The sequence below is a fragment of the Aptenodytes forsteri genome, unplaced genomic scaffold (genome assembly GCF_000699145.1).
Source record: "Aptenodytes forsteri isolate BGI_AS27 unplaced genomic scaffold, ASM69914v1 Scaffold193, whole genome shotgun sequence".
NCBI classification, from domain to species: domain Eukaryota; kingdom Metazoa; phylum Chordata; class Aves; order Sphenisciformes; family Spheniscidae; genus Aptenodytes; species Aptenodytes forsteri.
The window spans coordinates 2,481,157-2,498,475 of record NW_008795405.1 but is presented as its reverse complement, the minus strand read 5'-3'; the positions used below and the strand labels follow the sequence as shown (position 1 = coordinate 2,498,475).

At 40.4% G+C, this 17,319-nt stretch overlaps 1 protein-coding gene across 1 annotated transcript in view; it reads right to left on the bottom strand.

Moving 5' to 3' along the window:
* Nucleotides 1-330: 330 nt before the first annotated feature.
* Nucleotides 331-17,319, bottom strand: part of GPATCH2L (G-patch domain containing 2 like) — a 34,503-nt gene continuing 17,514 nt past the window's right edge. Inside the window, exons 9-10 of the mRNA XM_009280725.2 lie at nt 8,186-8,277; nt 331-2,940 (exon numbers count right to left, since the gene is read on the bottom strand). Coding sequence (XP_009279000.1) covers nt 2,768-2,940; nt 8,186-8,277 — 265 coding nt within the window. The 3' untranslated portion in view covers nt 331-2,767. The remainder of the gene's footprint in view (nt 2,941-8,185; nt 8,278-17,319) is intronic.

Sequence of the window (17,319 nt, the reverse complement as noted above, 5' to 3'; positions counted from 1 at the left end):
GCCTGACTGACCTGCAAATGGATTCTAACCTAGAAATAGGAAAGACAGGGCAGCTGCAAGAACTTGAATCTGCTGGCACTTCCAGAAAGTTGCCATGGCAGGAAGTACGGCTTACCAAGATAATGCCTGCCACAGTTACTCTTCAGTACTGCCACAGGTACATTCAACCTTTAAAGGCAAGGAAGTCCTCCTAGGAGCTTACAACCTAAGTAAGGGCTTAACCAGATGAACAGTGCTACTGACCTCAATAGGAAAATCTGATAAATTATCTTTCCCTGCCCCCAGAGAAAAATCGTGTGAAGTCTGGCACCCACCCACCCCCCTGCCGCAATGAGTGAGATGAAGGCCGTTGATTCCCTAACACCTCAAACACGTCTCTTTTAAAACTTTTATAACTGTCCTGTCACCACAGAAGAAACAGAACTACTCTGAACAATACTCAGAATGTAGCAACACATATCAGAATTGGTTTTAAAAAGGGGAATACAACAGCCAAAATTTAAAATTTTAGCTGAACGCTCAGTAATCTGAGTAAGTCTGTTGAATAGACTCAAACCAAGAGAGGTTGTGGAGGATCCTTCATGAGATTAAGAACACTCAGTTGCACAAATGCTCTTTTAGCGAACCACTCCCTGACACTGAAACAGCCTGCAAGTTAGGTTACAAGGCTTCCAATCCTAAAATTTATCTGCAGGTTGTCAGGAGAATGTGACCACCTTTCCCCTTCACTGTGTTCACGAGTACTAGATAGTCAAGCTACTACTCTTCAGGTTTACCTTCTCTTTGCATGTTCTAGATTACAGGCCCTCCAGTGCTGAGGCTTCCTGTGCTACCTCTTAAGTACCATTGCTCAAAATAAGTACAAAATAAGACAATCCAATGACTACTTTAAAACAGGAACACTCCTCTCTCCACAAAACCCTTACAGCTTGTCCTGTAATCCAAACTGACCTCTGTACTCCTTCAGCAAGGTAAAAAGGCTTTCCCTGTTCTAATTAGTTCTAAAACTTACCACCACCAAAAAAAAAAAAAAGTTTTGAGAGGGATTGGATTTACATGGACGGATCTGACAGTTTGCTTGGGCTGCGAAATATAAATCCAATCTGGATCTCTCCCCAAGAATAAGTAGGTATTAGGGGATCAGACACAGACAGTGTGTCTGTAATATAACTCTATTTGTCAATCATGATTTAGTGAGTCATTCAATTTTTGTTTTGTGTATGTTATGACCACTTAACATTTTAATACAGAGTTAAATATAAATCACCGCTTTATATCCTCACAATCAAATCTGTCCCTCTGCTATCTGATTTATAAGGGAGAGCACAACACTGCAAAACCACTAAAAACATGCAAATTTTGTTATCTACTTAAGAGTGCTAGCTGCACCTCCACATTCAAAATTAATTTTACAAGCTTAAATGGTCCTGTTTGAAAGCTCCACCCAGTGAGGAAAGCAAAAAGAGTTCTATGCATACAAATATATCCTATTTTTAAAGAACTTAAGAAGCCATGGAGGCCACCTGTTCCTTGACACATGCTATGTAGGTATATATTCTAAAAACACAGCCCAAAATAAGCTCCAGACAGAGTAATTCAAGAAAAATAAGTGGAGTGTGATCAAGAATTCAAGAAAAGAGAGGGAAGAAATCACTCTCCATATATTCTGCAACACAGAAGGTAACAGGGGGCCAAGTGGAAGTGCTATGAAAAGAAGATAATCTCTTTTGTGTATGCTGCAGAGTAAAGTACAATCATCAGTAGGTGGAGACACCTCCAGTAGATATAGCAGACAATACTTTTTGAAGGGAGGGAAAACATGAGACAATACCCAGAATGCTCTGAACTCAGGTGATACTTTAAATGGCTTTTTTGTTCAATGGCATGTTAACTTCAACGGCAAGCGTCCTTTAGAAATGCTAACAGTCATTTTTTAATTTATACACGGAGAAATTGGAAGTTTTGTATATCCTCTACCATACTCCAAGGATATTCAAGGGCCCAGGTTCCTTTCCAGGACGCCAGCTTGCACATTTATGTCCAAGTAGTTCTCCCAAATCCTTATCCAGTAGGAGATTTAGGAAAGAACATGCAATACACAAGCAAGACTAAAGACATTCAGAACAAGGGAGAGGAAAAGGTCTAATGGACCATGCTGCCAGTGAGCCAATGGAAATTTCTGAATGGACAAGCACCGTATTTGCTTTGCTAGAAGCAACATGATTCGAGTCCATTAGCACATGGCCTGAAAACATTCTGCTAATACAGAATTCAGGTTCCATGTTTCAACTTGTTTGCATTCACCCCTCGTTCCCCAGCCAAGAAATCCTCCTGGCCTGGAGGAAAGCAGGGGGAGACTTTTGCCTCCCTGGGCAGTAGTGGGACTTCCACCCAAAAAAACACCAAATGCACAAACAAGCAACATGTCCAGGGGGTGAATAAAGATCTGAAAACCTAAAAGAATCTGTACATGACCCAGCACATATGAGCTGGCATCAGGGAAGGAGATGAATGCATAATAAATACAGCAATAGCAAGAACATTTTTAAAAGCCACTGCGGTCCCAACACTGATTACCTTTTTTTAAACATAGATTCACAAACATGATTTAGATATGTGGGGCACGCAGATCAGTCTGGATGATGGCACACATCATGCACCAATACTGGAGATATCACTACTGCCAAACAAGACGTTTGGTGAAGACACACACCAGAGTCAAACACTTCCAAAATCCAGCAAGTTTTTAAAGTTGCAAAGCTTCCTTTTAGCTGTATCCAGGGCTCTTCTCTGGTGGCATTTTAAAAAAGTTACTGGAGGCAGCAATAGTGGCTTTCTCGGCTGCTGGTGTTTTCCCTGTCCACTCAGAGTTCTGGGATCTCAGGGATGATGTTGCTGGTAGCTCTGACTCTGCTGCATCCATGTGGACAGATAAAGTTGCTGGAATATAAAATTGCAGGAAAGGGGGAACAGAGGAAGAGAGTAGGAAAGGGCAATAAAAAAAAAGTTAGAACAAGTGACTTCATGGCAAATGCCTCATATATATATATAACTTCTTATATGAAGGTGTTATTTACTGAGTTCCTACAAGTTGCCCTGCCAAATTCCTTTGAAATATAGGTTCTTGATAGCATTAACATCTTTGCCCTAATTATTCTCACACTCAGAACTCCAAGTTCCTAGTCCACTAACTAGTTCCCTTAGTCAAAGTTCCTGTTGAAAATCAAGAGCTTTAGCTGTCCCATACTCAATCAATTCATAATCACTCAACTGAAGACAACTCGATCTCTCCACAAAGACTAAATTAACCCTGTATCTGAGAATTTTGAAGTCGCTGAAGGCTTGGCAAATTTCAGGTTGCAAAGGTCAGTTAAAGAGGAAAATATACCTCTCCTCTTTACTCAGTAAAGGCAGTACCATCAACCTCCACATACATCCAATATGGTAAATCAGCATATTATAACAAGAAGGTACTTGCTAAGCTAGGTTGGAATCCATTCTCATTTTCTCAATACAACCACTGCTTCAAAATGGGACAGGCTATAATTAGCAAGAGAGATTTGCAGATCCATAGCTCAACCCAACAGTCACCCAAATTTCCAGAAGGATTGTCAGAAACCTAGAGATATGCGAGTTTACTCCCATTCTCAGTATCCTGAATCACTCAATCCTCACAAGCAGAACAGAGCAGGATAAAAAAAAGAGTAATTGCCACAGGAGTCTTTGGGGCAACTGGAATTTTTTTGAACAAGTAACTGCTTCAGTACGAAATACATCTCTCTCTCATTGTATTCTCACAACAGATTAATAGTTGTTTGTGTGTTTTTATTACAAGTTGTGTCTGCTGCTCTGTAGTGGATGAAGGATAAAGAGGCTATAACAAGCCTCAACTAGAGGACTGATTGCTTTTAAGTTTAAATAAAAAGCTCGTTCAATGCTTGAGGTTCCACACTCAGTAGATCTGGAACCCCAACAATCCTGCTTCTGTACATCCAAAACAGTGAATCATTCCCATACAACCACAACAACACAGCTGATAACAGTACATTGCATATTTTACCTCTAGCCCATCAACTTCCTCCATCTGAAGGTCATATGAAAAATGCAAAAAAAATGTAAGTCAAAGTCCTTAAACTAATAATCACCACCAATACTACACTATGGGCTCACTAGCAGCCTCCCCACTCAGGCTCTCCATCTTTGCTCATAAAAAGAAAAAAGCAAAGGACTAAACAGGCTTCTTGCTACTGGGTACCATCACACCATGACAAAGAGTGAATGCATTAGCAAGAAATAGGAGAGGGAAAATTCACCGAATTGCTACTACTCATCAGACTGTTCTCTGATAAGCAGTTTCAGAGGCTGTTAACTGGCACCATTTAGAAATTATTATTTTTCACAAGCTAAATGTGAACACATGCCAAGGCAGACAAAATTCTATTTATGCAGATTTTTACCCCAGACTCACTGTAATACCTGAATAGGATGCAACTTATGACATGTACTGCTACGTATATAGGGGACTGGACCACATAAACACTAAAAACATCAGTGTAAAGCTGGACAATTGTTCACCATTTCTTTCACAGCCATCTATACTTGTGGCCTATTCTGACAAACAGAAGACAGACATGATAGTCTTCATCAGATCCCTTTCAAACCAGAGAATAACTACCATGAGAATAACATTTTATACAGTATTTCTCAGACAAGCTCTACTGTGCCACTGGGGACATTATTCCAAATTTATTGCACTGCAATGGAAAGTAACTAAACACAAGGACACTATCCATGCCTTTTGAAGCCCCTAAGTCTTAGATCACTGAAAGTTCGAAGGACCTTTATCAGTACAGACTTTCTTCTTCCCTAGGCACTGGCTGTTGGTCACTGAGTTGGATGAACTTCTGGTCTAATCCAGTACAGCCAGCCTTACTTCCTCCAGATTTCCTTATTCTACTGCCAAACTAGACTAGCCAGACTTTTGTTCTTACCTGGTGAAAGCCTCATGCTTTAGAGCTCACACACTGCTCAACTGTCTAGTGTGGAAAGCACTAACTTTCATTTTCAATCTCTCTCAACATTTGCATAAGTTTGACCAACTTAATTTGGTAACAGTCGCTTCCTGAAGTGCAAATGAATTCTGAATTTTCTACCCACTTTTTGTTGCTCTCAACAGCCATGCCTTTTTCCAAAATGCTATTCTTTAACAGCTCTCTCAGTTATGGTATTTAGGCCAGTTAGCCTCAAAGAGCAGGACTAATACCAGAAGTTTAAAGCTATAACAATACAATAGAGACCTAGGCACTTCTGCTACAGTAATGCATGGTTTTTGATGTTCATACAAGGGTCTCTGACAAAAGATGCTTTACCAGATCCCATAAATACTCACATTCATGAAAGTACGTGAGAAGACACGGAATAAACTTAGTTTGCTAGGCTCCCAAATAAACATATCTCTAGCTCCTTTCTCTCATTCCTGCAGCTGGAAGGGAGATAGCATCCACATCTCATATGCCTTTTATTACCATCTTCTGATTTCAGCCCAATTCAACTCCAAACTTTCTGTGGATGGTGGGGGGGGTGAGGCGACAGGGGAAGATTTGTAGCTGCATGTTTAAGAAAGAAGCTAAATTCATCACAATGACAGGGGAGAGTGTTGGCAGAGATTTGAGCTATTTATTCTTTTAGGAAAATACTATAAAGAATGACACGAGGAAGCCTCTATCTGCAGTCTTGTTCATCACACTGGTGAGGAGTCCGATAACAGATGTATGCAGTAGCGTGATTTAGTGCCGGGAGCTGGCCCCTGATGTGTATTAATACAGCGGCAAAGCGGAACGAGCCCCTCTTCATCACTCATCTCTATAAAAGAGGTGGAATCCGAGATGGCCCGATGTTCGGCAGAGCAAGCCCATTTGTTCTGCTGACTGATGGAGCCAGCTCAGGCTGTGTCCTTCACCTCCATGGGGCACTCAGGTTGCAAAAAAGGAGATCACTGAAGCAGGACCTGGTCAACAAGTGAGACAAGAGCAGTTGGACTCAGCTAAGGAGCTATTTAAAGGTGAAGAAATCCAGCACTCTGTGTGCCTGCAGTGACAGGCATGGGCCTGCATTCTGATTCACCTGTGTTTCATCCTTTGCAGAAGTAAAACACCACAAACATAAAAAGCCTCTGTGGTGAGAAAATGAGGCTGCCGTGATTCCTCAGGTAGAGGGGAACCCCAGTATAAGACATTTATGTAGGGGCGAGTAGATGCACGGCAAGGGAGAAAAATCTGTATCTATCTCATCAATGCCTAACAAGCATAACAGCCTTCAGTTAATTCTACATTATTGCAGAGTAATCCTGTGTATTTCTTTAGATATTAGTAATTCCACAGTCAGATCACCTTTGATAGAAACAATATCAGATTTCAGAAGTTTTCAAGTTACATGCTTGTGCTCCAGATGCAATTGGGAGACTGCTGTAGAAAGTCAGCTAAGACACAGCTTCAGCTACCCAATCATAAAAGTTTCTTTCAGCAAGCCAGTATTGTAGCAAACCCTGCCCATAGCTGTTAACTTTGCTCGGGATATTTCTAAACAGGGTCTAAGGAAGAGATCTTTACCATTTCTGACCCGTAAAGACCTTGCAGCACTTTTCTGTTGATGATCAGCACAAGCATCCTGTCTGGATTCCAGTAACTACACGCTCCTTCCTTATTTTGTAATACATATTCTGATTTTCTCTCCCTCATTCCTAAAAAAAAAAAGCCAAAAACCAAACAAACAAAAAACCATCAAAACACCTTCCAAACCTCTGTGCTATTTTCCAGTGCTGAGTTCCGCTCCAGATGCAGATTCAACTCTTCAAAAAGTGTTCACTATACAATTTGCCTAGTCAGGTAAGTACAATTTACATAATATTTTGAAACATGTAGGCATAGAAATAGAAGCTGCCCCTATAGAAAGTAACCAGCAATGCAGTACAGAATACACTCTGGACAATAAATAAATGGACAGGTAACAGGGGACAGTGAGACACTAGTATTCATACCAAGAAAACCTAGCATCCCAGAACTAAAATTCTGTGGCTACAGATACATGATTTTACCAACGCCTTCACTACAGAAGTTTGAATATCCTAGCATGGAATACTCAAAAGCCAGGAAAGAATACCCTAAATAAACAGTCAATAACAGATGACGCTTTTGCTGAGCAACAGATTATTAATTTAATGCTTTTTTCTCTTCTTTTTTAATACAGAACCTTTCAGACAGTCTGTAATCCAGATCTGTGTTCTGGAGAGCTAGCACAGCTTTCTTCCCTACTTCATTATTCTACTGTCTATCCACCAGCCCAAGGAAGAAATCCAAACTTCATTCCTCCTATTCATCATCAGTTCCTTTGGCCTTCCCCACTGTTTTCACATCACCATTTTTCCCATCAGCCTACCCACTGCCTTCTTGCTGGATTACAACAATAGTTTTTTAATACGATAGTTAGAAGAACATGGGTCACTTGATAGTAGGCAAAATATTTTAAGAGGGGGTAGGGTGAGAGGCCAGAAAGAAGTCTCCTAAACCCCTCTGTGTTCTATAGATTAAAACTTTTTCAGATTCTGAGGACTAATCAATCACTTTCCAGAAATATGCCACATGAAAATAAACCAGCATTTTAATCACTACATCCCCAGAGCAAGAAAAAGAAAAAAGTGACTATCTTCATCCACAAGAGTGAGACAACTCCCAGGGAACCAGTGGTCTCACCCAGTGATGATACAAAAATTGCCAGATTTCTGCTCCTGTGAAAGTGTCTAGAAACACCCTAAAAAAGGGCACGAGAGCTAATGTTAGCCCAACACTGAAGGAACACAATTTGTATAGTGATCACCTCCCTATTACCGTGTACTGCATAATTTAGGAACGGTGGAAATAACACCTTATGAAGAAACAGATTATTACCCACTGTACAGCGAAGCACTGTAAATTATATTAACTTACCATAGCTGCATCATCAAAGATTTGTTTAGTAGGCAGCTTTTGATGCTGTGCACATGATATTCTCTCTTACACATTGCCTTTCTCACACACGTTTCATTAGTTTCAAATCAAGGTAATGCTATGTTTGACTACTGTGACTCTGGCACTTTGCTCAACAGGGATATGACTTTAGAAATGCTGGCACAAAGATAAATCCAGGTTACCTGATGTCGGGCTGGACATGGAGGCTGCAACTGGCTTTCGCTTCCTCTTGATGTCCCTTGAACATGGTGGTCCCAGGTGTACATTTGCTTGCCTATAGAGAAATTAAAACAAATTAAACTCTGTTCCAGCATCACCTTCCTGTAAGACTCTCCAATCTTCTCTCTCTTCCAATCAACCTCCAACTCCCACCTTCCCATCAGCTTCTTAACTAGCAGGCAGCACAAATCAAAAGCTTCTCAGGGAAGTTTTGCTCACATTCTTCAATAATATACCATTATGCTCCCATTTCTTTTAAGAGCTCATGCACATAAACTGCTCAGAAGAATAATTATTTCTTAGCCTTTAAAGGATCTGGTTTTGTATTAACTTTAAAATAACTCTTTGCATACGTAAAGATGTGATCAAGCAGTGATACGACACATGTCCTACCATTACTTCTATAAAGCATAACAAGTGTCCGCAAGATTGCTCTTTAAAGAAATGGTGTGATATTTGCTCCCTTACTCAGGAATTACTTTGCAACCTATTTAGTACTGTAGAGTCATCTTAGAATGTATCTCTATTCCAAACGTCCATGCATATTGTTTCCACTACAGTAGTAAGTTCATAAATTTAGGAATGCAAAACTGGTCTCATGCATTTTCAAAATTATTTCCTTATCAAAGTGCTGTGAAAACAGCTGAATCTGGCTTATGGTAATACAGCCTTGCTGCACCTGTAAACTGGCTGAAAGGCATAATCTGTCCTGGTCATATCAACTGTTAAGTCTGAAGCCTACTGATGACCACTTCAGTTTAACCATTTGCCAATTAAGAAGAAACCTGCATTATTGGGACTGACTTGAACTGAGCACTCCTCCAAGTTCTAGACATAGGAAGAAGAGAAGTTTAATTCAGAAAAGACAGTCTTGGCAGCAGACCAGAGAACTTTCTCCAATACAATCCATAATGAATACAAATGCATAATTTAGCAATGACGTTGGGTTCAAATCCCTGCTTTGTCTGAGATAAGAGTTTCTTTGGCAAGTTCCTTGGTCACTCTCTGCATCAGATCTGACATGCAAAATGCAGAACTACAGTGCAAATAAAACCCATTAAAGATTGTGAGGTGCTTGCATGGTATAAAGATTGGAACCATATAAATTTTGATGATTAAGTGATAAAAAGCTTCTGTGTCTTTAAAGCTTGTTATTTTGATTAAAAAAAAATCCTGAAAGTTTAACAAACTCATTTATCAAGTACTGAAATCTTTTACAGGTAACAAAAGTAAAAGTTCATGGCTTCATATTTCCATGCCAAAATCTATTTCATATCAACTGTTAAGTCTGAAGCCTACTGATGACCACTTCAGTTTAACCATTTGCCAATTAAGAAGAAACCTGCATTATTGGGACTGACTTGAACTGAGCACTCCTCCAAGTTCTAGACATAGGAAGAAGAGAAGTTTAATTCAGAAAAGACAGTCTTGGCAGCAGACCAGAGAACTTTCTCCAATACAATCCATAATGAATACAAATGCATAATTTAGCAATGACGTTGGGTTCAAATCCCTGCTTTGTCTGAGATAAGAGTTTCTTTGGCAAGTTCCTTGGTCACTCTCATCATCAGATCTGACATGCAAAATGCAGAACTATGCAAATAAACTTTGGCAAGTTCCTTGGTCACTCTCTGCATCAGATCTGACATGCAAAATGCAGAACTACAGTGCAAATAAAACCCATTAAAGATTGTGAGGTGCTTGCATGGTATAAAGATTGGAACCATATAAATTTTGATGATTAAGTGATAAAAAGCTTCTGTGTCTTTAAAGCTTGTTATTTTGATTAAAAAAAAATCCTGAAAGTTTAACAAACTCATTTATCAAGTACTGAAATCTTTTACAGGTAACAAAAGTAAAAGTTCATGGCTTCATATTTCCATGCCAAAATCTATTTAAAAAAAAAAAAAAGAAAAAGCAGCATATTTATAATTTTAGATGCTGAATTTATGCAAAACCAAAGCGTACTGTTGTAGCTATACAGAACAGTGTAGGGAGAACAAAAAATTTCCTATGCCAGCCAAGACTATAAATTGTTTGAATGCTGCTGGGTCTACCTACTTACCTGTAACAAATGTGCAACCACAAAATAAGAAAGAAATATCTACCATTCTGTCTTCTCAACTAAAATTCAAAAGTTCTACAAGAAGTCTACAAGATCTGTCATCTAAATTTGACATTTAGGAATAGTTTCAAAAATTTTTAAATTGTGCTAAGTTTCACTGACAGCCAATTTTTCAAATCAGGGAATGCATATTAATATAACCAGACACAGAAGTCTCCTGAAATAATGAACTACAGGCTTTCAAAAGTACCAGCACACCTACAGACTGCATGTTCAAATCTCATGTTTGTACACATAAGTGACTAACCTCTAAGTGACTTCACATATGCTAAAAACTGCTTTTGTACATGATTATGATAGTGGCTATATAGTATTTTAACAGAGTTCTACCGTGTATTCTGAAACATCTAGGCACACAGAGCCCAAGGAGAAGATAGTCTAAATCAAGTGGAACTTCAGTTTTTTATTTTGCATCAGTGACACAGTATTAGATTACTAACTAGATGACTACATAATTACATATAATAATCCAACTCATTTTATCAGATAATAAGGTTCCCTTTTTAATTTTACGAACTTACACCAACATTAGCCAGCTGACCCTTGGTGGAGAATCACTACGGACTAGGAAAGAAGTATGCACTATCACTTCCAAGAGACCTTATGCAATTTTTCCCAGTTCACAAATGTTACAGCTAGATTTTGAATAAGAGCTCCTGGCTTTCAGCTCCATGCTCAAACCACATCTACCCTTACCTCATGATTACACAGGGGGTAAAAAAAAAAAAAGAAAAATGAAAACAGAATATGAGAATCTCAGAATTCCTTCGTGTAGTGAAAGTAAAGGCAAATCATATTCCAGCTGGAGACTAATAGCAAGGACACTGCATCTAGCAGCCCTGCCTCTAACACACAAAGGCTCAGAGGTCATAAATTGTCTCTGTAACGTGTATTTCATTCAGGTTTATCCCTTATTGATCACCCACACTTCAGTTAGTAAATCAGGAACCTATTGATTACTCACTGGCTCTGACTGACCTGGTAGTAAAAGTGTCACTTTCAAGTGGCTGGTGCACTTTACGGGCACCATAAATCTGCATGCAGGGAATCTCCAGGTGGTAGGTACCTTGGGAGAGAGAGGAGCAAAAGAATGCACGCAGGGATGATAGTCCTCATTAAGACATGGACAGAAAGGGTGTCTGAGGTATAATTTATGAAATATGCTTTTTTTGGTAGATACCACACTTTTCAATATAAATTTCTAACCACTAGCTCGCATACAGGTGCTATATCAGTAAGAGAATAGAATTGGTGAATCCCAAGTTTAACAGCAGACTCCTAGAAACACCACCACCGGGAAAGTCAGGTCATGGGTATGCACAGCATACAACATCGTCGTGGACAGGCTGAACTATAAATTGTGAAAGTCTCACTGACAGGCTGCAACCACGAATTAGTTTTTCTGCCAAAGTTGAATTTTAACAACTCTTCTGAACAGTTTAAAAATGACTCTGAAGTAGAATAGAACAGGGCTGAGAGGAAAGCCTGACAGAAAATGCACATTCATGCATTATCACAAGCCCCTCTGTGAAGAAGTCTGAGGCACAGAGCTTCGTGGGATGAAAGATCTGGGCCTAAACTGAGAAACTAGAACAGTACTTACTCTGTCGTTACTGGCTTTCAATCTCTTCTGCTAGGCTTCTATACTTTCTTCAATGTTGCACAAACAGTAATGAGAAAATAATTGCCTGGTTACTTTTGGACTATGGCTGGTTGATCATAAGAAAAAAAAACAAAGTCGCAGTGCTCAGTCACAGTTGGATCTGCTAGGTGACCAGCGACTAACGTGAAAACCTAGTTTACAGTCTAGAGAGGACTGACATTCTAACCTGGGAAGAGAAAAAGCAGAACACACCTGGAGAGATAAAGCAGGATCCAAAGTGCAGCTACGCTGATGGCTGCAATATATCCAACTCACACTGCAGCCTCTCACTGCCAGGAGTTAGTGAATGAAAAATTACATACATATAGACAAAATTGTTTTATATGAAAAAAGGTCTACAGTGTCTTTCTGACAGTGATGATTATTTTTTTTTTTTTAATCACAAGCTAAAGGAATTATGCAGGAAATATGGATTTGTCTCTTGTTCTTAACATAGTACTTAAGGCACCTGATTCTGCATGCAGGTCACGCTGGAGAAAAAGCAGGCTTTGCTATGCAGAAAGCTGAGATTCATTGCTGTCTCTGTGTCAGAAGTAATGCTTCCTTTCTTTTCTTTTCCACATATATATTCTATGACTTTAGTTTTGTTTTGTTTTGTTTTTTAAATGAATTGTAATTGCATACACTAGACTCCTATCTCACTCCTACAGTTCAAGGTGACCATGTGCTGCACTATAGGGTCACAGGAGCTTGCCACTATTTTACATCTACCACAGGGTTTCAACAGAAAATTAGGATTGGCAGTACAATCTGTGGGAGACAATACAGAGCACAAGTAGACACCAGCCCCCAAAGAACCTTACCGAGCAGCATCAGGCCCCCGAAACCCTCACTACCTGTGAAGAAAAGTCTAGATTCTAAAGTGATGTCCACTCTCTCAAAATTTGGGGTAAAAAAATCTCACAACGGAGGGCTCTGAGAAGACCCTGTAGAGCTAATTGTGACAATCTGTGGCCTTCTTGGAGGCAGGAGGCACATCACACACTTGGGGGTGTATGCCTCTCGCTGTAATCTCACATCATCCAGCTTCTAACCCTATCCTTGGAGGAAGCAAAGCACTTAGATTATGTATTGAGAGGCAGCCATTAATCTACTGTCATACAAACAAGGGATGCTATTATCCTCATGTTAAAGTAAATGTTCAACAGAGACAGCCTTTTAACAAGGATACTGCTACTAAAACTCCACACAACCCAGCTGTTGCTGTTGTGATGCTATATTCCCAGCAAACACAGGCCAAACAAAAGGCGCTCTCTCTAAGCCCTGAAGTGTTACCTGAGGCTGTTGATGGTGGCTTCACAAAATTAACAGTAAAAGCAGAGTTCTTCCTCCTCTTTGACTATAGAGCCAGCTGGGCACCAAAGTCTGATCTGCACATAACAGGTGTAAATCAATACAAGTTGCTCATCCAATCTGCACGCAAAGCTCCCATGCATGCAAGTGGTTCTTGCAATCACATCACACTGCAGGTATTTCCTGTGCATAGCAGTCTCCTCTGCCCTGCAGAGCCTCATGGGAGAGCTTCTAGAGCACATTTTCAGATTCCAAAATCACTAACACGTCAGCTTACTTCTTAAATCATCCAAATCTCATAGGTCTTCATGCAGCAGCAGTCTGTTCCCCAAGTAAGCATTCTAATGACGTAGCAATTCCATTCCTAAAAGTCTGTGTGTGGCAAATGCAAGTAAACATTTTCTTCTAGTTTTCCAGGTAAGCATTCCAAGCAGAGACGATGTGATCCCATATATTGCATTCTCTATTTTCATACTGAATCACACAATATCTGTGCCAGAAAGAGTCCAAATATTTGCCAGACCTGCTGAGTACACAGATTTGATAATGGCAACATGCTTTATAGGCAAAGAAAGCAATAGCAAGTAAACAAAATTCTGAAGCCAAGGGGAATTTATTTTTCGCTCCAGAGAATTAGGATTCACCAAAATGGGAGCATTAGGCCTCGGACAACTGCATGTGACACTAGGTTGATAGCTGCTGTTCATTGCATGCCTGTCAGAAGAATTCAGTTATATCCCCAACTGCAATATTAGCCAGGCTTTAGCACAGGAAGACATGAAAATGCTCCAGTGAAATGGAAAAAGATTTTTAAAAAAACTAGGGAGAAAGATGCCTAAAGCAGTTGACAGCAGACATTTTTACATGAAGACAATTCCAGGAAGATGAAGATGTGTGGATAGGTTGCGTGGAATGAACTGGACACTGTCCTGGGCAAGTGGGACAGCATGAAATCGTGAACATCCGTTCACTGCTTCAGCTGCCTCAGGAAAGGTTTGACATTGCAGGCTAGAGCTATTCAAGCCTTTTCACTCTAACACCACCAGCAAATCCAGGGTATGGAGCAACTGGCAGTTTACTAGGAGATGATTGCTCACCCCTTTAGATCTTTATCCCATGTTCTAGGCAAGATGAGAGAGACTTGCTTCTAAACCAAATTAAACTCTAGGTTTACGGTTAATATCAACTGAGAGTACATGCAAAGCGATTTTCTTCAATTCATCTGTACTGTTCAGAGGTGTCTCTAACATAATTCTTCAAATCTCCACCTTCAACATCTACTTGCCATCTGAGGTCCACTTTTCCTATGACCTCTAGCGGGAACATTTAATTGAGTTTTTCCACCCATAACCCTATTTTCAAGGCGAGGCAAATAGTAAATGGCATTAGGGACAGTTTATCTTCTACCTTCCTCTCTTATTCTACCTGCTATTCAAACTCAAATTGAAGGGAACACTGGCTCTAGGCTCTTCTGAAACTCCTACCCTGCCTCAAGGGAATAACATTCCACCAACCAACAACCCATAACATCTTCCCACTGACAGAGCGATTGAGTAACCAAAATCTAATAAGATATTCCACTTGAGCCTGTACAAGATCCTCTTAAGTAGAAGGAGTTCAAGAAAATTCTGTTCAGACCACTCCTTTCTCCCAGAAAGGCAAATGGGCAGAGGGGAAAGAGGGGAAGGATCACTTGGGCTGTCCATGCAAGTCTCTACTTGCTTGCTTTTAACAGCCTGCATCGTCAAGCCGAAACCTTAACAGACAAGACATGATTAGCAAACGCTTTGTGCTCTTAAAGGAGAGTAATTATAGGCATGTGAAAAAAGGAAGAGATCCCTGAGGTACTCTTCCTTGCATGCCTCCCGAGAGGCAGCAGGGCCATTAAAAATTCCATGATGAAGAGGAAAAACAGCCTGGGAACAGCCAGGAGGCAATACAGCAAATTAATACACCAACCGTCCCTCGGGAGGACTGCAAGAAAGCAGGAAACTCTCCTCGCTTCACAAAATAAAATTATACCACTAATGATAACAGTCACCACACACACAAAACTGCTTCTAATGATGGGTGTGAAATTCCCAGTGCTGTGCATACACTTTGAATGAAATCTCTTCTCATCACAGACATAAAGTAAGAAAGGTAATCTTGGTAGTGTACAATTTATACAGTCTTTCAAATGAGACTTCCCAAGGAACCCTCCACATAGAACCTCCTCCTTAACACTGAAAAGCCTTTCTTGAACACCCCCAACTGTGCTCAATATTCTGGCCTTCAGCTCTGCTTAAACGAATCACTGGGTTACCAGTCTTCCAGATGAACTGCACTTCCAGATGAACTGCGCCAAAATCCACCACTGAGACAAAGAAAACATTTTCATAGGAGAGAAAAGACTCACCTGGTAACTGTACTCCATTGGACACATTCATGATAGCAGAAACTAAACAGAGAGAGGTAATTTTGCATGGCACGATGGGCATCAGGTTGAAGAAACTGGATGTCCACAACATCAAGACAGTTTCTTCTCTAATACATTTCATATAATTCTCAGGGGATTAGCTTCCCCGACACAGACACAATTCTGACAGATTTCCGAGTAGAGTTTCTCCAGGATGAGGTGCAAGCTGTCAGGAGCTTACTAAAGCACAACTACTGGAATCGACTCCATCCATGGCAAAAGAGGAAGACATTAACTGGGGCAATGGCTGAACAGCACTTACAGAGATCACCTGAACCTCCTCTAAGAAAATGGACTACCAATAGGCTTAGCTCTTGAAGCACCTAAAGAACAACTATTGTCAAGAAAATGTTTCTGTGAGGAGCAATTTCCTTCCATGCACTTGGCAGCATCTTTACATAAAGCAAGCACCTTGCACTGAAGAGTTCAATCCTTGCCACATACATGCGGCCACATAACACATTAATTCTCTCCATATTTCTTTCTCCCATAAAGATTCTTGAGCACATTTCACACTAAAATAGGAACTACTTTCTCAAACTACAGGCACTTAAAAACACAGCCGCCTCTGGGATGGGACAACTTCTCTGCCAACATTCAGTAACAATTCATCGGGGATCATGTTTGTCAGGACACCAGCCACCTGTTCATTAGAGGAAGGAACCAAGCATATATTCCTTGGTTAACTAGACTACATATTCAGCAAAACCAAGCAAACATGATCCCTCCAGGTTTAGAAATCCCTTGCCATAACTAATAGCTTTGGAAAGGGCCTTCACTGATCATCATAAGGGTAGAGACTTTGCCCTGTTTGAATTTGTGAGCAGGATTTGTCTAGCTCTCCTTTCTGGAAGACAAACTTCTGTAGAGCGCTAAGTAAAACACTTGAGGCACAAGGAAGGTTATCCTAGCTGTAAATGAAGAGACCAATCAATCTTCTTACTTCATGGGCACAAAACATCCCCAGACTGGGGCAAAAGCACAGAAAGAAACCAATTTGCTGATGCACAATCTTCTGAATTCTTTTTATTCTCATCCAGTTGAATGTTTAAGAGCTGATTTCTTCCTCCCTCTCCCTTTCCAGCTTTATCATGCTGGCTACAGCAGCATGAGGTCATGGTGCGACATCACAAAATTCCCTGCAGAAGCCAGTGGGAGGAGAGGCTTTGCTGGGTGGGTGCCAAGCTTTCGTTCAGACACATACAACCTCAGTACATTTTTCATGCTCTATTTGCTAATTAACAAGGGAAAGAAAATGATGAAGCTGAAAGTCCAGACGTTTCTTTCAGATTTGGTCCTTCATACAAGCACATAAGCAGAATTGTGTCTCAAGCAAGGCTCTGTCTCCTTGCACGGGGAAAGAGCTCAAGGGCACCTTACCTTTAGATAGTCACCTGCAGCACAAGAACAGGAGTCACCTCCAAGGCCAACACTTGAATTTAATTTAGGATTAGTCAGCAGAAGGTGCCTGAATAGCATATTAACCCCAACTATGCAGACTCAAATATTCCTCAACATTTGGCCAGACCAGATATAAATTTCAGCTACAGCAATAAAG